The sequence below is a fragment of the Aspergillus japonicus genome (assembly GCF_003184785.1).
Source record: "Aspergillus japonicus CBS 114.51 unplaced genomic scaffold BO86scaffold_68, whole genome shotgun sequence".
NCBI classification, from domain to species: domain Eukaryota; kingdom Fungi; phylum Ascomycota; class Eurotiomycetes; order Eurotiales; family Aspergillaceae; genus Aspergillus; species Aspergillus japonicus.
The window spans coordinates 117,180-139,218 of NW_020291705.1; the positions used below are offsets into that span (position 1 = coordinate 117,180).

A 22,039-nucleotide genomic window follows, 5' to 3' on the forward strand; every position below is an offset into this window, starting at 1 on the left:
TCTTCTCAGCCCGGTTTGTCGCTACAAGGCGGAAGCTGTCACCATCTCGAATGAAGATCTCTCGGGGCCCTAAACACCGCAGTGAGGCCGACCTGCCCAACCGGATAATAAGAATGCGTTAGTATACAGCCTGCATTATCACCCAGATCAGTCTGAACAGGCGAAAATAGACGTCGATAGGCGTGCGGCACAGGTTCGATCAGCCCAATTCGGAAGACTTTCCAATGCTGCTGGCTAAGAACGCCTGCATCGGACAACAAGTCGTGAGTCGCTGATAGTACTCCGTACAACATCAAGCACTTCGGCTACCACAATTAACCGGCTGTAACCATTGCGGACTGGAGTTTGACCGTGTTCACGTGGAAAGAGCAGCGCAGCTGAATGAGCCGTTGCCGGCTCAGAATCCCGGCAACGCGTCCTGTCGCCGACACTCGGCTGTCGTAATTGCCGGTCTTGGGCGCAGCCAAAGCCTCACAAGGCTACAATTAATCGAACACGAGTGAAGAGTTGGAGTTTCTCTGCCCTTGATTGTTTTGATTAGACTATGATGAAGAGGCTTGAAGGTGGCGTCAGAGCGCTGCTCGTCGGCACCAATCAGCCACGTCGACGGTATATAGATGACCAGGCCCAGCCAGGCCGCCAGGCTATGGTAAGCATAGCGCAACGGAAGAGGCTTCGGGTGGGCGTCGGACAAGCCTCCATAGACCGGCTCGTGCCGAACTGGACAACACCCGTGATTCATGACGATTGAGTGCTCGGGAGGAGTCGACAACCATATGATGGACCATCAGAGTAGTCTTCATGACAAGTCAAAGATATTCTTCGACAGGTGGAATAGAAATTATCCTCTGTCAGGCATGGGTAGCAGGGATCCGGCAGGAGTCAAGGAAGAGGGTCTACTCGACCGTCGGTTAAATGATGAGGGGAATCAGGACGAGTTCAACACGAAGAAGGAAAATCTCCGAGGCAGAAATGAACCGACTGGACTGGGCAGGAAACACGGCCTCCACCGAGACTGGGGAAAAACCACTGCCCCAGGCGGGTCTGATTCGTTCCCCAACCGAAATCCCCGGACCTCCGCATTCCCTGCCGATGATCTTTACTCTTTGAAGTCATCCACCCCCATGCAGGTCTCGCACCACCCTCCATCCGGGACACCTACAACACACTTGGAACTTATCATCTTCCCTGTCTTCTCGCCGCGGGTGACGCCATGACGTACGGCCCAATTGCCTGAGTCCGGGATGGACGTTACTTCGGCACTGGGTCGTGCATCGGTATATAAGTCCAGTCCGGGGCCCCCGAGTCGGCTCTCCGCATCCTTATCCCGGTTGCACTTCAGCTGGTCCGGTCTGGTTCATTGCTCACCATGTATCGCATTACAAACATCTACAGTATGGCCTTCTTCGAAATTGTCAATACTGTGCTTCGGAACTGACTTGTGCCTAGTCCTTGCCGCGTTAGGCACTATCGGTGGTGCATTGTTCGGCTTCGATGTTAGGTATGACCGCTCCCCTGGTCCGGAGAAATGACCGACATTGACCGAATGTAATAGTTCCATGAGTGCCTGGATTGGCACCGACCAATATTTAGACTATTTCAATCATCCAGACAGCAACTTGCAAGGAGGTGTAGGTCTTCTCTGAACAGGCCGAACACGTATGGGTTACGCTGACGATCCTTTTGCTAGATCACTGCTTCCATGTCCGCTGGGTCTTTCGCCGGTGCACTCGCAGCAGGTTTCCTTTCAGATCGCCTTGGCCGTCGCTACTCTCTCGTTATCGCTTGTTGCATTTGGATTGTCGGAGCAGCTATCCAATGTTCAGCTCAAAACGTTGCACACCTAGTCGTTGGTCGGGTTATCAGTGGGTTGGCTGGTGAGCACCCTCTCTCCTGGCCACAGGTACTCTATGCTAACCGTCTCCAGTCGGTATCACTTCCTCTCAAGTCTGTGTCTATCTCGCTGAGCTGGCGCCTGCACGCATCCGAGGCCGGATTGTGGGTATCCAGCAATGGGCCATTGAATGGGGTATCCTGATCATGTACCTGATCTCATACGGCTGCGGCCAGGGTATTTCTGGTCCGGCTTCCTTCCGCGTGGCTTGGGGTATCCAAGGGGTTCCTGCATTGATCCTTCTTGTCGCCCTGCCTTTCTTCCCCGAATCGCCCCGTTGGTTGGCCAGCAAGGAACGGTGGGAAGAGGCTTTAGACACATTGGCCGCGATCCATGGCAAAGGAAACCGCAGTGATCCCGTTGTCCAGGCTGAGTATGAGGAGGTGCAAGAGGCCGTGCGGGTTGCCCAGGAGGCTAAGGACGTGTCATTCTTGGCCCTTTTCGGCCCGAAGATCTGGAAGCGGACTGTTTGTGGTGTGAGTGCGCAGGTCTGGCAGCAATTGCTCGGAGGCAACGTTGCTATGTACTATGTCGTCTATGTCTTTGACATGGCAGGAATGGTAAGAATTGATGCCGATTGTTGGTGAATTCCGAACTAACTCAAACAACAGACCGGCAACACCACACTGTACTCATCAGCCATCCAATATGTGATCTTCCTGGTGACGACCGGTGTCATTCTGCCATACATCGATCGGATTGGTCGACGACCTCTTTTGATGACCGGTTCCATCCTGTGTATGGCCCTCCATTTTGCAATTGCGGGTATCATGGCCAGCTACGGTCACCACGTCGATTCAGTGGATGGCAACTCGAATCTGAAGTGGTCGATTACCGGTACCCCTGGCAAGGGTGTCATCGCTTGTTCGTACATCTTCGTTGGTATCTATGGTCTCACTTGGGTAAGTTGACAACCTATTGTAAATGCTGAACCATTCTCACAATGAATAGGCCCCTGCTGGATGGATTTACGCCTCAGAAGTGTTCCCCCTCAAATACCGCGCCAAGGGCGTCGGATTGTCGGCTGCGGGTAACTGGATCTTCAACTTCGCGCTAGCCTACTTTGTGTCGCCGGCCTTCACGAACATCCAGTGGAAGACGTATATCATTTTCGGCGTCTTCTGCACGGTCATGACCATCCACATCTTCTTCACCTTCCCGGAGACAGCTGGTCGTTCTTTGGAGGATATCGACTTAATGTTCGAGGCCAACTTGCCGGCGTGGAAGACTTCGCGGCTGCCCGACCGATTCGGCGACGAGATTGAGCGTCAACGACAGAAGACCGGTGGGGCAGAGGCAGGGGAGAAAGGAGTGGAGACGGCGCATGATGAGATGGTCTAAGCGGGGGAGATGCCCTGATGAGCTAGACTTGTTAGAATAGATCAAGACATGTACCTAGCGCGAATCAGAAATGTCGCCGTACCTCATCCTGATGCAGGAGACTGTTTCCTCCCTGTCACTCACCGCCGCCGGTGTGCGCATGACATCATCGCAGTGGTTGACCGATGTCTTGGCTCGAAAAAAGAGTAACAATCATGGGTGTAGCGATATTGGAGGGCAACAAGGATAGCATATCCGCAGCTTGGTTGCTTGAAACATGATCAATCAGCTTGCCGGTACTTTGCGTGCGCGCAGACAATTTGTTGTGCTGAGCTGTAATACTCGCTGGGTGTACAGTTTGCCTGTCCGCCATGATACGTGGAGAAATATTTGGCCTAGCTCGCGTAACCGCGACTAGACCCTTTCCGGGCATTCCGTCTCCGACCTGCTGCCTCAGGCCTCCCGCCGCCCGCGGCGTCCCGACAATGCCCAGTGCAGTGCGTCCGCAATGCAACTCAAGCTGAAGAATACAGGGCAATGCGGGCCGTCTTCCTCTTTTCTCAATATACTCAGTACCTAGTACTTACCCCTTGCTTCTGGTTCTCTTATTGACCTCGGTAACCGTTTCGCTATTTAGCTTGATGGGATGCCGCGTCCTGTCCATTGTCAATATATATGTTGTCGGTGTATGACGCGGTTGCAGCTGGGAAAGCGCAGGGCCACAATATGCAAGTGTACTGCAAATACAATGCATTCGAGGTTCTTGCCGACCGCTCCAGTTTGAAAGAGATCATCTTGCAATCCCACATGATCTCTTGGATTGGCAAAAAATCGATAAAATCGCAAATCGCAGATAGCAGTGGCCGGACCCTTGGATTTTGCTGTCCAGGAAGGGTAGTGGGGCCCGCGATGGAAGGAAGTAGGAGAGTCTTTAACTCAATTAACCTCCGTCCGTGATGTCACTGGCCAGTAATCCGATGAGGACTTCAGGCCTGCGATGGCGAACACCAGATGACCCTCTCCATCAATGCACATGTTATCGAGAGAAGTCTGCTTTCCTTGCCTTAACTGACTCAAGAGGAATTCCTTCCACCTCTTCCACCTCACTCACGAGTACTCACTCCTCTTGAGTGCTCCCACTTTCCCACTGCTGCGAGAGTCCCACATGCCCCACATCTCCCACTTGGATGCTGAATGACTTCTTACTTCAGCCCTCTCGACCCCGGCTTTCTTCAGCCTGGATTTAACTCTGCTCCGAGTCAGAATTCTCACCCTCAAAGTGGTCAAGTCAACATTATCATACTTGACAGAGTCGTCCTATTTAGAATCAGCGCGCGCCATCCAAAATAGCTTCAATTTGCCTCGCGGATCTGACATCGGGAAACGATCCCGCCTCGCTGCCTGATATTCCAGGCCGCAAGATGTCGCTGTCGAGCTCGACCAAGCACTCCATCAACGGAGATAGTGAAGATGAACGTCCACAGGACTCCGACCTCACGCGGACCGAATCCATGCGCTCGGCTGCAGACCACTGGAATCCACTTCATGAGCTCATCTTCGTGCTAGTGGTGTGCATGGCACAGTTCATGACCCAAGCCGCGCTGGGGGTATGTCTTGCACCGCTGGACATTATCGGCGACGGGCTCAACATCACGCAGCCGGGTATTCTGAGCTGGCTGATCGCAGGCTACTCGCTCACTGTCGGCACCTTCATCCTCTTCTTTGGCCGACTGGGTGATCTTTTCGGGTACCGCCTTATGTTTATCATCGGCTTCCTCTGGTTCGCGCTCTGGTCCATGGTCGCCGGCGTGAGTGTCTACTCCAACTACATCCTCTTCATCTTCGCACGTACCCTTCAAGGCCTGGGCCCTGCCATGCTGCTTCCCAATGGCTTGGCCATTCTAGGCGCCACCTACCGCCCCGGCAAGAAGAAGCACATGGTTTTCGCCCTGTTCGGCGCCATGGCCCCCAACGGCTCCGTCATCGGCGCCATTTTCGCCGCCGTCTTCGCCCAACTCGCCTGGTGGCCGTGGATCTGGTGGTCGATGGCCATCTGGTGCTTCGTGCTTGCCATCCTGGGCATCTACGCCATTCCGCCGGAGCCCACCGATCCACGCATCCGCACCCTCTCCCTCCACGCCCTCTGCGCCGAAATGGACCTCATCGGCGCGACCCTGGGCGTCACAGGCCTCGTCCTCGTCAATATCGCCTGGAATCAAGCCCCTGTCGTCGGCTGGGAGCAGCCCTACGTATACATCTTGCTGATCATCGGCCTGTTGATCATTGCAGGATTCTTCATCTGGGAGATCCGCTTCTCAAGCAACCCGCTCATCCCGTTCCACGCCCTGAATGTGGACGTCTCGTTTATTCTGGGGTGCATTGCCTGCGGCTGGGCCAGCTTCGGCATTTGGATCTACTATTTCTGGCGATTTTTGGAGGACATCCGCGGGGTACACCCCATTCTTGCGTCCGTGCAATTTCTCCCGCCCACAGTTATGGGGATTATTGCCGCATTCTCGACGGGCCACCTGCTGAGTCGCCTGCACCCGGGGTGGATCATGGTCATGGCGATGGTGGCGTTCACTCTGGGCAATGTATTCTCAGCTATTATGCCCGTGCATCAGACGTACTGGGCGCTCTCGTTCGTCACGCTCATCGTCATCCCCTTCGGGATGGACATGTCCTTCCCTGCTGCGACGGTGGTGCTGAGCGACGCCGTGGGCCGGGAGCATCAGGGCGTTGCGGCGTCACTGGTGTGCACGATTGTGAATTACAGTATCTCGTTAGGTCTGGGATTTGCGGGAACCGTTGAGGTGCATGTCAACCACGGCGGGAAAACGTTCCATGACACGTTGGTAGGGTATCGCGGCGCATTTTATATGGGGATCGGACTAGGCGGGTTGGGCCTGCTGACGAGTATCGTGTATGTACTTCACACTCTGCAGAAGGGGCGGCGCAGTGGGAAGGGGGTGGAAGATGCTTAATCCTTCTTTCGTATCTTCATTCTTTTCTCGCAACCCTTCGGATTATTGCAGCTTAAAAGTATACATACAAACTGGGATATAGGATAGAGACATAATAGACTCATTTCACTTAATCAATCCCACTGTCAGGCATTGAAGTGTGGATAAGTATTCCCCTACTACCACGAAAATCCTCTCCGATGATGTCTTTGTAGCGACCGTTTCTGAGGAGACATGGTAAGCAAGGCTCGGACTCCATGATCTTCGTCCGTCTGAATCTGGCGTGCCGAATGATAGCAGGACCGGCACCAGAGGCGGTAGAATCCGTGGTAGAGCTGTTGAATTGGGAGGTAGTACATGCGTACACTAGGCCAGATCAGCACTTTGACAATCTCTGCTGCATAAAAGTTCGATGTAAGCTATTCAAAGGGAGAGAGAAGCCAGCCTGTCATTGATCATTCGTGTAGACAAATGTAAGGCAGCGAGGGTATCCTTGATAGACCTTCATAGGGCCGACTCGGGGGCTCTCGTTTTTACTTGTCGACCTCCCATTCGCTAGGTTGAATTATCTCGTGGCGATCAATCAGAATTGCACGAGGCTGGACGATGGCTATCAGAATCATTGCAGAGAGGAAAGCGAATCATCTGACTGATTGTTTTCGTAGCCCATCATTCTGCTGATGATGGCGGATCTCGTTGTTGCCCGTGCAATGGGTATGTTTAAGGACTCATCATAGCGGTCAGATCAAGTCCCTGCTCGTGATCGGGTATTCACTTCAGCCATCATCATAAAGCTTGCTCCCGCGGACACGCGGGGCATCATTCTTTCTTATACAACAGGCACTCACATAGAGATCATCATAGCGCTTGAACTCGCCGACACGCGAGACCTCTTTCTGATGCTTGTGTACCGGCTAATCCAGCAAAAGATCATCATGGCGCTTGATCCCGCCGACACGCGGGAAAAGCTCTTCCTGGTGGACCGGCTGTTTGCTCGAATAGTTCTCATGGTGCTCCTTGCTCTTACTCGTGGATCAGATCAACAATCGTCATGGCGCGTGGTCCCGCAGACACGCGGGTCCTTGTTCTTGCTTCTGGACCCGGCTGATCGCTCAAACAATTCTCATTGGTCCTTGAACCCGCCGACATGCGGGAACCTATTGCTCCTCCTAGATTGGATACTTCTTGATCTGCTGATCCCGTTTCACTCGTTTGCCTTTCTTCCATTTGGGTCCGAAGATCTCGGGGCGGTAGGTAAACACCCCAGGCAGAGAGAAGCCCCTCAGCCCAAAGGCATATTGGGCGGACCGGAGTCCATGCCTTACAAGAATGTCTATATCGCCCGAGCAGACACTCCCTGGACCTGGTCTCTGCCTCCCGCGAACCACACTAAACAAGTGGTCATGGTGAGAGCAATTCATCATTTCATCCACCTGTTTTTTTGACTTGGGAGGGTGGTTGGTCAACCATGCACACCCTGGACAGCTAGAAGCCCCTCAGCCTGAAGGCAGTGGGAGGACCGGAGTCCGTGCCTCACAAGTCATCCACCGCGTACGCAGACCCTCCGTTGCCCTGGTCAAATAGTCCCATGGCATCACTCTGAAACGAGTGATCAAATTCAGCCTTTCTTTCTCTTGTATCCTCGGCTTTTCCGGGGCGGATGGCGAGTCTTGCACACCCCCGATAGCAAGAAGCCCCTCAACCCAAAGGCCTGTTGGGAGGACCGAAGTCCGTGCTCCAATCATGCTGTTCACCACGGGAGTAGTCCCCTCCTGGGCCTGGTTGCCTCCCGTGGCCGCGTTCCTGCCGAAGAAACCAGTAAACACAGTGAAGTAAGGCTAAGTGTAACCAACTTCAGTACTTGTACAATGATAACGCAATAGGCAGACTTGGAATAGCTGTAGTGGGTGCTGTGCTCGTGACTATTCGGTAGATAGGGGACCCCTAGAATTGTTCCACAAGGCATTCTGTCAGCCGCCGAGTTCAATTTGAGGCTCGGATGTCACGAGAACCAGAGACACTAGAAGTGTGATTGTACATACGTGAATTTGCTCCGATCGTAATGCGGCCCACTTGAGAAGTTCAAGTCGCGCCCCTTTGACAAATAAACCATGGACTCAGAACGACGGATCTGGAGGACGTTATCGAGCCGGTGTGGTGCGAAAATGACCGTACCTAAAGCTGCGGGAGCTGAAAAGATCCGTTGTCAGCAACTTCTAGTAAGACAGCGCAAAGAATGTAAGATTATGGGACGATGAGCGGACTCATGAGCATACAGGAATCGCTTTTCTCAACAGATGCCTCTATTAATGGAAGCATTGATTGTAAAAATGGCTCAACAGGTTGAATGGTGCGTTTGGCAAACAAGAACGCCAGGACATGAAGAGAAGGTAGGTTGAATCAGGAAAGGTTATGCGAAAGCCAAGGTGGGAGAAAGAGAAAGTGGAAGGAAGAGAATGAAGCCTGGAGGACATACCTTACATGGACTATCGAGACTAATCATGAGACAAGGTAACTTTGTGATGGAAGTGGATCAGCCAGTCTGATATGACGTGTTGAGCAGCCTTTTACCTTGTACATCGATCTGGCAACTGACATGGGTTGAGCAAAGGACCTCTGCATGGCTAACTGGTCAATGTGACACACTCTCTTAAATACTTGGACACAGCTGAATAGTGAATTTAGCGGCAAGAAAGGATTTGATTTGTGCTTGAAAATCACTGGGGCTGGAAGTGGAGGGGACTCGACGGGATGCTCACATGGTTCGGATCGCGTACAGGTGTAGAGACAGGCCGGTTGTGATTCAGATTCGAGCATCAGGACCCTGTGTCTTTAGCTCAAGCACGCGTTAGTCACTATCTCAAGACGGTGATGTTTTCGAGAACGATATGATGCTCAAAGTGAGAAGAGGCCGATGGTCACTTAGCTGCACGGCTGTCTTCGTCGCGCTGTAGGATTTGATGAATCGAGGTCTTGGTCGCAGGTCGGAGATTTCAAAGCTGATGTAGAACTCAATGGGGATCCGATAAATTGAAAAAAGATGGGATGAAGATGGGAGAGAAGAGAGTAGTGGAGAGTGGAGGTGTGAGAATCCGCAAGTAGTGAGAGGTTGCGGACTGCCTCAGTAGCGACATATAGAAGAAGTCGGGGCGGTGAGCAATATGCCACACTCAGGACCTCACCAGGATGGACTTGGCGACATCGTTGATCAATAGCAATGGGAGCGATTGGGTTGGGGTGGAGCAGTTTGGTCAAGTATTATACATTGAAGTGTTCAAATAGAGTTCAGGTGCTCATAACCATGGAATCTACTCGGAATAGCAACCAGCGGCAGATGCGCTGCCACTACAATCGAGATCGTGACTATCTGGAGAATGACGAATCTTAAGAGGTGGCATGTGCTCTCCATGAAGCTCATACGACTGTTCAGATACTACGGTAATGCACCCAAGTACGAAAAATAGAGCAGTGGAAGTCGAGAGCATCAACCGCGCTTGACGCCAGACGATGCGACCGCCGCGGGGAATTGGGCTCCGCAACCTAGTCAGGAGTCGAGTTCAGGGACCGCCCAATCAGACTGACAAGGCGCAAAAGGATGACGGGGCAGCCTTTCCAGTTCCGTGGGATATCCACTGTTGTGATGTTGTTCACCTGGCAGACCAGAGCCGAGGCAGTGCTGCTTCGAGCGAATTTTGGATTCAAGCGCGCCAGGACTACGTACTATCAATGAGGCGGGGGCAGTGCTCTTATCGGCGTTTCCCAGAGAGGGGCAAGAAAAAGCAGGGAAGCAGCCCCTCTCATGCGGTGCATATCGTGGAATTATGCCACGCGATCGCTTGCTTGGTTGGTCGCATTACTGGATGACTACACCCAGCATCCATGGAGCAAGCCTCACAAGACGAGCCACATCGACAGGGACAAAACAACATAGGCAGCAAGTTGGCCGAGGCGAGGTTCCCCGGGGTAATGATCGGCAGCCACCTTGACGGATATGATAGGCCCAGCGCAGCCAAGCCAGATCACCACATCCGCCTAATGCGGCCCGGCGGTTTTGGTGCATCTCCAGACATCCCGAGTCCCCTCCAACTCATGCCTCCTAACAGGCCGCCTGCTGGTCCTTGCCCTGCTGTTTCAACTTGCCCGTGTTTCAGAGTATAGGAAAGGGATTGGTTGTGGTCTTCTAGGCTTGTATCATCACCATAGACTCGTTGGTGCCTCGAAAGTTGTCTTCCTGGAAGTGTGGCCATTCCACCATCGTCGGTCTTCTTCATGTTGGGCTGAAGTGGCGGTGAATCTATGGCTTCACTTTTGACAACCGACGGGGAAAAGAACCAACCACTCACTTCACTACCTGTCGCCTTGTCATAGGTCTCCAACTCAGTGCTATCGACGATGACCTGCCTGGCTTCACCTCGGCGATTTTCGCTGGGCAGCGAATGTCGGCCAGAGTATAATAACCATGATCCACGGCCAACAATCCCCAGACTTAATTCTCCTACACACACCTGACTGACTGTTGAAAGATCCGAACTTGTGATTCTTTAACACTCTCCATATGCTTCCAATCGTTGTGAAGCTGCTATCACCCCTACTCAAACCTTTGCGCAGCATGGACTGCTCGATGACTCGCCCATCGGCGACATCTCGATTTCCTTTCTTCCCCTTCTCGCTATGGTCGAAGAAGCCACAGCAATCAGTATCGACACAAACTCAGACACAGACACACACACAAACCCCGCAATCAGCTAAGATGCGACCGCAGCTTCAGATCCAAACATCAACACCGACACAAACCCGGCTTCCACCCTCCCCGCCCGAAACACCCGTCATGGTCGAACATCCTCAACAAACCGCCGAGGAGCTGGCGGAGCGCGACCACCAAGATCGCGAAACTGCGCGACAGGAGGCTCTTGATGAGCTGGACAGCCTTGTCGGCCACGAGAACGTGAAGCGCCAGTTGCGCGGTGTGCAGACTTGGGTGCAGATCTGTCGGCGACACGGTCGCGACCCCAAGAATGAGTGGTACAACATGGCCTGTGTGGGTAATCCAGGCACGGGTAAGTTATCTCTTGTTATCTGACTGAGTCGTTCGAATTGTCACTGACCTTTCTAGGCAAAACTACCGTCGCACGCATCTACGCAAAGATGCTCTATGCTCTTGGCATCTGCGATTCACAGGCTGTCTGTGAGACGACTGGACTCGACCTCGCCAGCCAAGGACCGGACGGGGTCAAGCAGATGATCAACCGTATAGCTGATGTGGACTCTTTGGCCCACACAGGGGGTGTTCTCATCGTCGACCAACCACACATGCTGGGAGAGTCTATCTCGTCCCAAGCAACAGAGCAGATTCTCACAAGTGTCTTGCAGGCTCTCGAGCGCAAGACAGGCCGCATAGTGGTGATCTTCTCTGGCGAGGAGACGTCACTAACGACCTTCCTGCGCGATCATCCGCGCCTGCAGCAACGTATCTGCAGCACACTGCGATTCTATGACTTTGATCGTAGCGACCTCGCTCAACTTCTCGCCCGTCGCATTGTGATTGAATACCAGGGCCGCATGCAGGTTGAAGGCGGTCTCGAGGGCCCTTACGTTCAGGCTGCAGCTCGAAGACTGGCGCGCGGGCGCGCCGTGTCGGGCTTCACGAACGCCCACGCCGTCCGTGAGCTAGTCAAGACGGTCGCGCAGCGCCAGGCTCACTGCCTAGCGGATCAGCAAGACAGTGGCATGGATGAAGTAGATTATTTCTTCTTCTCAAAGGACGATCTGCTAGGCCCACGACCAGAGCAAACACGCGCCCACAGCGAGGCATGGGCGGTTATGCAGAAGTTGGTCGGTCAGGACTCCCTGCAGATGTCGATCACCGAGGTGTTTGATATCACAGAGGAGAACTACCACCGGGAGGTTCGCAACCAGCGTCGTTTGCCTCTTAGGGTGAATCGCATCTTTGCCGGGCCACCTGGCACTGGAAAGAGCACGGCGGTTCGGTTGTATGCGCAGATACTCCTCGAGTTGGGGCTGTTGACAAACGGAGAGGGTAAGTCAATCTTCTTGATGATAACAATATGTACTAACATGTCACAGTTCGGGTCAAACCTTGGTCAGCTCTCTCGCAACTCGATGCGGACAGTATCCGCACTCTTGTCGAGAGCAACAACGGGAATGTCCTTGTCGTCGACATCGATGCCGACCGTCAGGAGCTGTCTCAGAGTCAGACTGCGCTGGACGCGACTGCCCTGGAGGACCTGTGGATCCCACGAGACAACCACTGCACCGTTGTGGTCGGCGCACACGATGCTGTCAGCCACGTCCTGCATCAGACCGGATCGCACTCACGTCTGAGTCGCGCTCTTGACAATCAGCTTGTGCGCTTCGCACCCCTTACACGCGACCACCTAGAGGAGCTCTTCCATAGCAAGCTCCGCGAGCAGGACTTAGATGTCACCCCCGACGCCTTTCAAGCCGCTTTGGACATGCTCGACACGGCTCGTATGCGCCAGGACTTTGACCACGCCCGTGCCGTCGAACATCTTCTGGCAGCGGCGCAGTATCACTTCGAGCGACGAACCCGCGTCGGTGCGAAGGGCGAGTCAATTCCTCGTATACTTGAGGGAAGAGACTTCAACCCCGAGCTGGTCGGCGGCACACCCGCCTTGGGCTTCCGCGAGGAGCTACGCCATTCCATCGTCCCTGACGACATCATTTCGATCCTGAAGCGGTATCATCATGAGATGAAGATCGCCTGGATGCAAGGGCTGAACCCAGGCAAGCGGACGCCTTGCGGATTTGTGTTCAAGGGAGCATCTGGTGAGTTTCCTACCTATTATTGATTGGATGTGAATGCTGACAATGCTTGAAGGCACAGGGAAGAAGACTGTCGCCCGCGAGCTTGGCACCCTCTACTACAAAATGGGGGTGTTGTCTCATGGTGAGCTGGTGCCCTGTTCGATTGCCGATCTGCTCGCTCCGCACATGTATCCCACTGCAATTCGCGCAAGGGCCCAACTCGACCGTAGTCGCGGTCGGGTTCTGTTTATCGAGGATGCGCATCGCTTGGGCGAGGTGGAGGGACCCACAAAGCATGCGGTGGATGAGTTCGTCTACCAACTTCCTCAGTATCTGGATCAGACCGTGGTGATTCTGGCTGGACCCGCCCAGGAGATGGACCAGATGCTCGCCAATCGACCTCGGTTGGCAGCACTGTTTCAAGAGGAAATTATTTTCCGCAACCCGACCCCCAGAGAGTGTCTGCGACTGCTGGATCGACGGTTGACGGAGCAGAAGGTCCCCGGACCTCGACTCTACTTGACCGACCCTCGCACCCCGAGCCATCGTGAATTCACCCGTGCCATCCAGATCCTTTCGATGTTCCCGTGTTGGAGCAATGCGCGGGACATTGAGGTTCTGGCTCGCTGGATGGTGGCCGCGTGTGTCAAGGACGTTTCGTTGGAGGGGGTTGGTGACAAAGAGCTGGACAAGATCCAGTTGAGTGAGGAGCAGGCAATGGGAGCTATGGTCAAGTTGTTCAGCTTGAAGAGAGATCGACTCCGATTCAACCAGGACCCCAAAGCCAGAGCTCTGCCTCGAATCTTGTCCCAGCCACGGTTGACTGATCGGACGGGAGTGAAATTTCCCGTCTAGAGAGCGAGAATGTGGAAAGGGGGGATGTGGCGGCCTCAGGCTGTCAGGCATGAAGGCACGAAGAACGGGCGCCGCGACTCTTGGAGCTTCCGGATCGGGAAACCATAACCACTCCGGCGCCCGGCGGGACTCGGGATGGAACTGTACAGTATGGTCACGGTCGCTACCGGACAATGGTCGCTCCTTACCTATCTTTCCTTTGTTTAATCTCTTATGTCTTGTTTTGTTTTGACATCTCTTTTGTATGACGGTCTCCTTGATGGATGACCTGGTTTGATACACGCAGTTGAATACTGGCATATAATATAGGCCTTTGTGCATCATCTTCATCATTGACTTGAAATCAATATGGTTCAACTCTGAAAACCTCTTGTCTATACTCACTATGCTCATAACTCTTCGAAGCATGAGCATTGAATTCTTGCTATTCACTATCTAGTTCGAATGTATATTCTCAACATTGTCACAGTGACCTATACTCAAAGCCTTGCTTCGCGGATATCCGTCTCTTTCTCACCAAAACTCCAATACCGATCCACCTACTTCCGTCAGTTTTACATCTTGGTGGTCCAATGACTACTCACATCTGCAATATGATCATAGCCCAGCAGCTTCGGGGCCAAGCCGGGGTCTCTCCACGCCAAAGCCTCGCCCTCCGGGGTGGGCACCATTCGCATCTTGCGGTCGCGTTCCTCCTGCTCCGGTCCATCGTCCAAGTGATACAGATACTGCTGTACGTTTCCCCTCTCCACTACCATTTTTGTTCTTTGTTTGCGACATTTCTCAAACACGGCCAACGCATGGCGTTTCGCTTCTAGGAATGCGGGGGAGGATTTATCGATCGAAGGGTCTGAGGGCAGACGCGAGAGACACTCTCCAAGCACAGCACCGTCTTCAAACGCCATTCCAGCTCTGGACTCGTTAGCATTGTCTTCACATCGTGGGAGGTGACGTACCCTGACGCAAGGTAAGGCAGTGTGGCATGCACTGCATCCCCAAGCATGATCCATGAACCCGAAGGATGGGTCCAGTCGCAGTCACCGAATCGAATACACAGGCGCCATTTCTGAACAGATTGGCATAGTTTGAGGAGTTTTTGGATTCTGTTCCTTAGTACTAGTTCGCTTTGTTGGCGGACCGAAACAGCTCACCTCGGATCCCACCCTTCGAACAGACCACACATTTCCTCCACGTTTCCTTCGACCGTGGTGACCAGCGATTCTTCGGGGATATCATCCGGTACGAGGAGGACCATGTTGAACAGTTCACCTTGGCGGAGGACGTAGTTGACTGTTTGATCGTCAGTCGACTGACTAGGTAGGCTTTTCCTCAAGAAGCTGAAGAACCAACTGCACAGAGACATATACCTGCATGTTTTCCTGGTCCCAACCAATAGTTCACCTGAGGATTGACAACAAAGTCCCTCAGCTCTTCATCCTGTAGCATCTTCTCCGTATCCAACAGCAAGCGATAGGCGAGGTCCCCTGTCTTGACGGGTGGGTCATGTCGCTGCAGCATTTTCTCGCTCAGGGTCCCAAATACTCCATCGGCGCTGATCACCAAATCCCCGATCCATTCTCGTCCGTCTACTGCAATGACGGTGGCAGTGTTTCCCCAGCCTTCTGAGTTACCGGTAGAGACAACCTCGGGCACAACATCGACTACCCTCGCCCCGCAAGTGACTTTCACCCCGAGTTCCTCCGCTCTCTCTAACAAACATCGCTGCAAATCTGCGCGGTGAAAATCACGATACCACGTCCCGGGATACTGCGATTCGGAGGCGTGGAAGTCAAGGCTGCTGATAATCTCGCCCTTCCAGTGGAGAAAGTTGCAGACGCGGGGAGAGGTCATGTGCGGGGTGAGACGGGGGAGGAGACCCCAGTGTGTGAGCACCCGGGAGCTGTTGGGCAGAACTTGGATGCCAGCACCGACTTCTCGGATTGATGAGGTCGCTTCCAGGATGTGTACCTTATGTCCAGCAAGAGCACCCGCAATGGCGGTGCCTAGTCCGGCGAGACCGGCACCGATGACGATGATCTGGAACCGGGATTGAATCAGCCATCACAATCGGGAATGGGATGGGATCGCGGGGGGGACTGTGTTACGTTAAGACAACATGTCTCCGGGCGAGTCTGTGGTTCTTTGACATGAATGGGAGGGGCCATGTTGGATTGGTCTCTTGTGTAAGTTAGGAAAGATTGCTCGTGCACTTTGGGTCAGAAGTGCGACAATTATACCATGGCCAAACGTGGTGAAGGTGGAGGTGACAAGAATGGGGGTGAAGTTGAATTGACGACGGATCAACTTATCTTATCGAGCCTATTTATAACAACCTTAACCACAATCTACCTCCAGGTCAACCACAGCTCAACCGGTTGGATCATACAATCCCTACACCATTCATCATCATTATCATCATGTCTCGAGTACGTTGACTTCAAGATTCCCTGAACTCAGGCTAAGTTGTCAGTTTTCACTTCAAGGTCGAACTGCATTGGTTACTGGCGGCGCACGCGGGTGTGGTCTGGCATTTGCACGCGGTCTGGCCGAAGCCGGTGCCAATGTGGCCATCTTTGACGTGATCCCCCCCGAAGCAGAGTTCGAAGCTATCGCGACCGAGTGCGGCGTGCGTACTGCCTACTACAAGTATACACTCTATCTTGGACTGCAAGAATTGTCCATCGCTGACTTCCTAGGGTGGATGTTGCCTCGGAAGAATCCCTCGATGCCGGCTTTGGAGCCTTCCAAACCGACTTCGATAACGCTCTCGACATCTGTGTTCCTTGCGCTGGTATTAACCGTCACCAACCCTTCCTAGAGTTCACATACGCGGACCACGCCGCTCTCCTCGGAGTCAACGTGTTGGGCGTGCACATGACGGCCCAACGCGCGGCAAGGCAGATGATCGCCAATGGGACACAAAAGGGCAGTATTGTCTTGGTGGCCAGCATGGCCAGCCACATTGCCGTGCGGTCGCAACTGTGCAGCGCTTATTGTGGTACCAAGGGGGCCGTGAGGGCGATGTGTCCAGCAATCGCCAAGGAGTTGGCCCAATATGTGCGTGTCTGCTGCAGGGCTGCCAGGATGGGCGAGCGCTGACGATGACAGAACATCCGAGTTAATTCGATTTCACCAGGATATGTTCGCACGGAAATGACGGCTGCTGTAGGTGGGATCTCCGATAAGATAGCGACGAAGCTAACCGTGGCAGTTCCCCCACCTGGTCGAAGAGTGGAAACGCGATGCGATGAACGGTCGCCTGGCCGAGCCGGAGGATATCATGGGCGCGTGTGTGTTCCTGGCTAGTGATGCTAGCTCGTATATGACTGGGAGTGATATTGTGGTGGATGGTGGTGTGACAAAATGGTAGTGGTTGAAGCAGAGTTGATTGTGATAGCTACTGTACTGTACTCGATAGCAAGCTAGCTACGACTGCGAGCTAAGATAGTGGGTCGGACTGTGCTTATCGCGGTCGCAAGCAATAACAAAGGTGGGGGTGGGGGTCGGGCTTCGTCCCGAATCTCCAACAATACTCCGCAACCAACTCGAATCAGTTCGATTAAATATACTCGGTGTTCAGCTTGAAATATTCTCGATCACAATAGCATCTTTGAATAGCGACACGATGACTCCTCCAGAATCAACCACGGTGGTGATAGTCGGGGCTGGTCCCTCTGGCTTGATGCTGGCGTAAGTCCCCCTCTTTCTTTTCGCCCCCGCTTTCCCCTCATACACTCTCCACATTTTCGCTCCAGCCGCATCCTAACAACACGCAGGTGCAATCTTCTTCGCTACGGTACTCCTGTTCTTCTTCTCGATGACCGTCCCGATCAGACCTCGACGGGCAAAGCAGACGGTTTGCAGCCGAAGACCATCGAAACGCTGAAACAGCTCCGTCTTGCCGACCCGTTACTACGCCATGGTGCCAAAGTCTACGACATCTCGTTCTGGGTACTTTCCTCCATTATATTCACACTCGCGTCCTTGTCCTGTTATCATTACTTTCTAGTTATACACAATTACTAACTCCTCCCTCACGCAGGACTCCACCCCCACGCAACCCGTCCGTCGCACCGGTCGCAAAATCCACTACCCCGACCACCTAGTCGGAGCCCCCGATCCCTACATTCTGCTAGCCCACCAGGGCATGCTGGAGGATGTTTTCATCAAAGACATTGAAAGCCGAGGGGGATCAGTCTCGCGGAACAGCGAATTCGTGGAAGTGCAGAAAGACGAGGCGGGCGACCTCGAAGTCACATACAAAGATCTGACCACGGGGGACAAGCGCATCGTCTACGCAAAGTATCTTGTTGGGTGTGATGGCGCCCGGTCGAAAGTGCGGGACTTCATTCCCGATGCGCAGTTGGAGGGCGAGAAGACGAATGCTTCGTGGGGGGTGCTGGATGGTATGTTTGAGCTCTTCCTGGAATTCAATCAGTCTCAAGCTTCGCCTTGAGAGCTTTGATCTACTGTCTGCGCCAATTGGGATTCACTGACGCTGACTGGGCTGCTGTTATCGACAGGTGAAATTGACACCACATTCCCCGATCTCTGGAGCAAAGTCGCCGTCCGTTCTCACACAGCTGGGTCGATCCTCTGGATTCCGCGCGAACGCAACATGACTCGACTATACGTGGAGCTGAGCTCCACCGATGGTGAGCGTGTGCCAAAGTCCATGGCTACACCAGAGTATGTCATGGCTCGGGCGCGGGAAGCCATGAAGCCCTTCCCGCTCGAGTGGAAGAGCATTGGTATGTTGTTGCATTGCGCTGGGCGACGACGAAACTGACCGCGGTGTAGAATGGTTTGGCAACTATATCGTCAACCAGCGTGTCGCGCGCAATTTCTCCAATCCTGACAATCGCATCTTTATTGCAGGTGATGTATGTCTCCCATTCCTTATACAGTCAACATGTACTGAGACAGATTCTAGGCTGGTCACGTCCACTCCGCACTCGCCGCCCAAGGCGCCAACACCAGCATGCACGACTCTCTTAACCTCGCCTGGAAGATGAATCTCCATTCCCGCGGTCTTGCTACGAATAACCTTCTGTCCAGCTACTCCACTGAACGTCGAAAGATCGCCAACGACCTGATTGCTTTCGATGCCAGCCACGTGGCGGCCTTTGAGCAGGGCGAGGCTGCTCTTGCCCGCAACTTCGATGAGAACATTCGATTTATCGCAGGGTTCGGGGCGGAATACCTTCCAGGGGAACTGCTCACGAGAAGATGTGAGGACACACAATTACGAAACGGACACACTGGCTCAGGTTTAGGAAGGGTGAAACCCGGCTCCCTCCTCCCACCTTCGCTCGTGACGAGGTACATCGATGCGAACCCCGTGCCAGTGCAGCTAGATATTCCTCTCCTCGGGCAGTTCCGCGTGTACCTGGTTGTCCCAGATGTTCGGAGTGAGAATGAGTTCCTAGAGAAGTTTTGTGGGGAGGTGCTGGCCAAGGGAAGTGCATTAGCTACGGCAACCACAAAGGCAGCTCAGAGCTATTCAAGTAGTGAAAGGAATCAGGCGACAGATGATGTGTACATGGGCCACGCGCGATATACATCAGTTTCGCAGGTGGCGACTTTTGCCTTGCTCACCACTGCCCAACGGGAGAGCTTCGAGCTGGAAGATCTACCCGCTGTGCTGAAGCAAAGCCGCTGGACAGTGTATCTTGACGAAGCTGGCGGAGAGAAGGGCGGATGTACGAGCAGGTGGTTTGGGGAGGCAGATGCGACGCAGACGGCGGTGGTGATTGTGAGACCGGATGGGTATGTCGGAGCTGCGGCTCGTTGGAGTGAGTCTGATGGAATGCAAGCTGCTCGGTGGGTCAATGAGTACTTCGAAGGGTTTATGATTTGAATTTGATGATAGATGAATACTACGCAGAATGTATTTGAGTATCAGGAGTCGAATCTAGAAGATTGAATTGATTAAACTATTAACTACACTGATCAATACTTCTTGATGTTGCGAAGTGCATCACGTTGCTCTTCAATTACACGCTGCATCTCTTGGATCTGCTGCTGTTGCTGTTGCTGTTGCTGTTGCTGTAGCTGTTGCTGTTGCTGTTTCCGCCGCCGCCGCCGCCGCCACCGTTGTTGTTGTTGTTATTGTTGTTGTTGCCGTTGCTGTTGCTGCTGTTGTTGCTGCTGCCGTCACCGCCGCTGGCGCCAAGATGAGGGGGAATGGCGGAGGCGCGAGGGGCCATGGTGGTGGTGGTGATGAGGGGGAGGAGGAGGAAGAGGAGGATAATGATGATGATGATAATGATGATGATGCGGCGGAGGAGGAGGGTGAGGAGGAGAAGGTTGCGTAGGAAAAGGGAGAGGGTGAGGAGAGGCTGAAAGGCAAAGTGCGAAAGCCCCTGGGGAGCCAGCCTCACGTCTCATACCACTGACAAGCGAGCTCCACCCATCTACTAGCAGTCCACCTGCCGACTCACCCTCCCTCTCCTCACTCCTCGCTCGTGAGCTTGGACTCCCAAGGGAAGAGTCTCTCAGCTTTAACTTTGCTTCCCAGACTTGCCACTACCAGACACGAACTTTCGAGTCTCTAGACGGAGATTGTCGATGTCTCCTCATGGTGGAGGGCTGAGATGACAGTAACTGAATCTGGAGCGGAAGCTCTCTTTTGAAGTCTTGTTACATCTCATGCAGTGTTACCCCAGCCTCTCCATGAAGCCGTGTAATCCAGCATGATTGTCAGCAGTTCCAGACTGAGCATGTCCTCGCCTGTTCAGACCCTTGCTTGAACAGAGCCATGCTGATGGATGTTTATTGCTGGGTAATCCTCGGCCTTCCCACAGTCTCATGAATTCGGGAAGAAACCATGCCAGGGCATATGTAGGAACGAGTGGAGGAATAATAAATGTGAACATAGTGGGTAAAACAACGGCAATCATCTGAGAAGCAGTTGGTTTCTCTGCGCTTGAGACCCCCGAGCGACCTTCGGGATACAGGTGACAGAAATGCAGACATACTCGCTTCGTGCAGATACACTTGCGCCGTACTGTAAGCCATCGTGATTGTCGCGCGAGGCATGGGTCAAATCGTCTTCTAGTGTTACTGTCATGTCTGTTGGTCGAGGCTTGTCGCCATGGCTGCGTCTTCACAGTCATTGCTGAACAAAATTGCCATAGGGTCTTCATGTCTCCCCAGCTGGTCTTCTCAGCTAGGCACTAGGCTCATATACTTGTGTTCATACGTTGATCGAGGTCTTATCTTCTTCCAGGTGGAATAACATCCGACTCGCGCACTACCGAGAGATTGGCGGAGAATCGATGAGCGGAAGGACAGAGTGGAGGAACAATCACAGGTCCGGTATGAGAGAAGATCCTCATCCCGGGCAATATGTTGTATGACTGTTTCTCCTTCACAGCCGGATGCTCTACCTAGTCTCTGTGAGTCCAGCTCCGGGCCTACCGCAATGATAGTCGTTGTTGTGTATGCTAATATAGGTCAGTGTACTTTAGTGCTTGGTATCCAGCTTGCGGAAACGTCAGTATGCAGCTTTGTCCATTGTGTTCAGTCTTAGTATACATATATCAGTTCCACTGGTTCGAGAATCACTAGCTGAAGACTCGCACTCAACTCCGGTTTCTTTGTTACTACAGGCATCATACAATATGCCAAGATATGCCACAATGTTCAAGTGAATCTTTGGACCAACTCACAAAGAACAAACAAAATCATGTCCGAACCAAAGAATGAGTTTTGTTTGGTATGACACATGTTCCGCCTGCGAATCTCCTTCAAGGTAATAGACAGGCATGACATAGGCGGTGCCGGCGGTGCCGGCGTGGCTGGAAGCGGTGGACGAGCACAGTCTTGATGTTTATGCGCATTTGGGCTTCCGGGTCGTCGAGGAGATTCAGGTGGGGGTGGGCGAGTTCAATCCGCGGGGGGAGTTCGAGGCAAGTGGGACGGGGATTCCGTTATATGCTATGATGTCTGAGTAGGAAGCTGTCCTTGTCATTTCCAGGTCTTTCGCCCAGTTTATTCTCTCTCCACCTTTTCAATCCGGCCTTCGCCCCATCGATCTTTTCGCAAAGGCTTAAAAACTCTTAAACTCTTAACGACAGCTGAATTGTGGATCTCCCGTCGGCCGTATGCCCTTCAACCAATAAGACTCCTCCGAGCCGATCGATCGCCTGTTTTAGCCGGTGCTCGTATCGACTGCAACTCGGGGAATTTCTATCGACGGTAGTAGAATTTCCTTCAA

The 22,039-nt window shown here is 53.2% G+C and overlaps 7 protein-coding genes across 7 annotated transcripts; 6 read left to right on the forward strand and 1 right to left on the reverse strand.

Annotated features, from left to right (window-relative positions):
* Positions 1-1,369: 1,369 nt before the first annotated feature.
* BO86DRAFT_412860 (glucose transporter) lies at positions 1,370-3,259 on the forward strand (the record flags this gene model as incomplete). Its single annotated transcript, XM_025674690.1, has 7 exons — positions 1,370-1,394; positions 1,450-1,501; positions 1,556-1,631; positions 1,691-1,877; positions 1,928-2,454; positions 2,506-2,796; positions 2,846-3,259. The coding sequence occupies 7 exons, from the start codon at positions 1,370-1,372 to the stop codon at positions 3,233-3,235; spliced, it is 1,548 nt and encodes a 515-aa protein (XP_025523672.1). The 3' UTR covers positions 3,236-3,259.
* A 998-nt stretch (positions 3,260-4,257) lies between these two features.
* On the forward strand, positions 4,258-6,198 carry BO86DRAFT_439934 (MFS transporter; the record flags this gene model as incomplete). The annotated part of the gene is made up of 1 exon (XM_025676184.1): positions 4,258-6,198. The coding sequence occupies exon 1, from the start codon at positions 4,636-4,638 to the stop codon at positions 6,196-6,198; it is 1,563 nt and encodes a 520-aa protein (XP_025523673.1). The 5' UTR covers positions 4,258-4,635.
* A 914-nt stretch (positions 6,199-7,112) lies between these two features.
* BO86DRAFT_403410 (uncharacterized protein) lies at positions 7,113-7,761 on the forward strand (the record flags this gene model as incomplete). Its single annotated transcript, XM_025673934.1, has 2 exons — positions 7,113-7,583; positions 7,663-7,761. The coding sequence occupies 2 exons, from the start codon at positions 7,113-7,115 to the stop codon at positions 7,759-7,761; spliced, it is 570 nt and encodes a 189-aa protein (XP_025523674.1).
* Positions 7,762-10,590: 2,829 nt separating this feature from the next.
* GbpA lies at positions 10,591-14,108 on the forward strand. The gene is made up of 4 exons (XM_025666784.1): positions 10,591-11,234; positions 11,291-12,214; positions 12,262-12,984; positions 13,037-14,108. The coding sequence occupies exons 1-4, from the start codon at positions 10,733-10,735 to the stop codon at positions 13,816-13,818; spliced, it is 2,931 nt and encodes a 976-aa protein (XP_025523675.1). The 5' UTR covers positions 10,591-10,732; the 3' UTR covers positions 13,819-14,108.
* Positions 14,109-14,297: 189 nt separating this feature from the next.
* Positions 14,298-15,983, reverse strand: BO86DRAFT_403412 (FAD dependent oxidoreductase; the record flags this gene model as incomplete). The annotated part of the gene is made up of 6 exons (XM_025673935.1): positions 14,298-14,357; positions 14,403-14,730; positions 14,775-14,921; positions 14,970-15,108; positions 15,186-15,855; positions 15,924-15,983. 6 exons carry the CDS (start codon positions 15,981-15,983, stop codon positions 14,298-14,300), a joined length of 1,404 nt encoding a protein of 467 aa, XP_025523676.1.
* Positions 15,984-16,235: 252 nt separating this feature from the next.
* On the forward strand, positions 16,236-19,678 carry BO86DRAFT_422129 (FAD binding domain protein; the record flags this gene model as incomplete). Its single annotated transcript, XM_025675322.1, has 10 exons — positions 16,236-16,244; positions 16,289-16,464; positions 16,515-16,875; positions 16,927-16,983; positions 17,030-17,184; positions 17,595-17,748; positions 17,861-18,224; positions 18,342-18,569; positions 18,619-18,701; positions 18,752-19,678. The coding sequence occupies 10 exons, from the start codon at positions 16,236-16,238 to the stop codon at positions 19,676-19,678; spliced, it is 2,514 nt and encodes an 837-aa protein (XP_025523677.1).
* Positions 19,679-21,508: 1,830 nt separating this feature from the next.
* Positions 21,509-21,776, forward strand: BO86DRAFT_403414 (uncharacterized protein; the record flags this gene model as incomplete). The annotated part of the gene is made up of 2 exons (XM_025673936.1): positions 21,509-21,538; positions 21,597-21,776. The coding sequence occupies 2 exons, from the start codon at positions 21,509-21,511 to the stop codon at positions 21,774-21,776; spliced, it is 210 nt and encodes a 69-aa protein (XP_025523678.1).
* Positions 21,777-22,039: the final 263 nt, after the last annotated feature.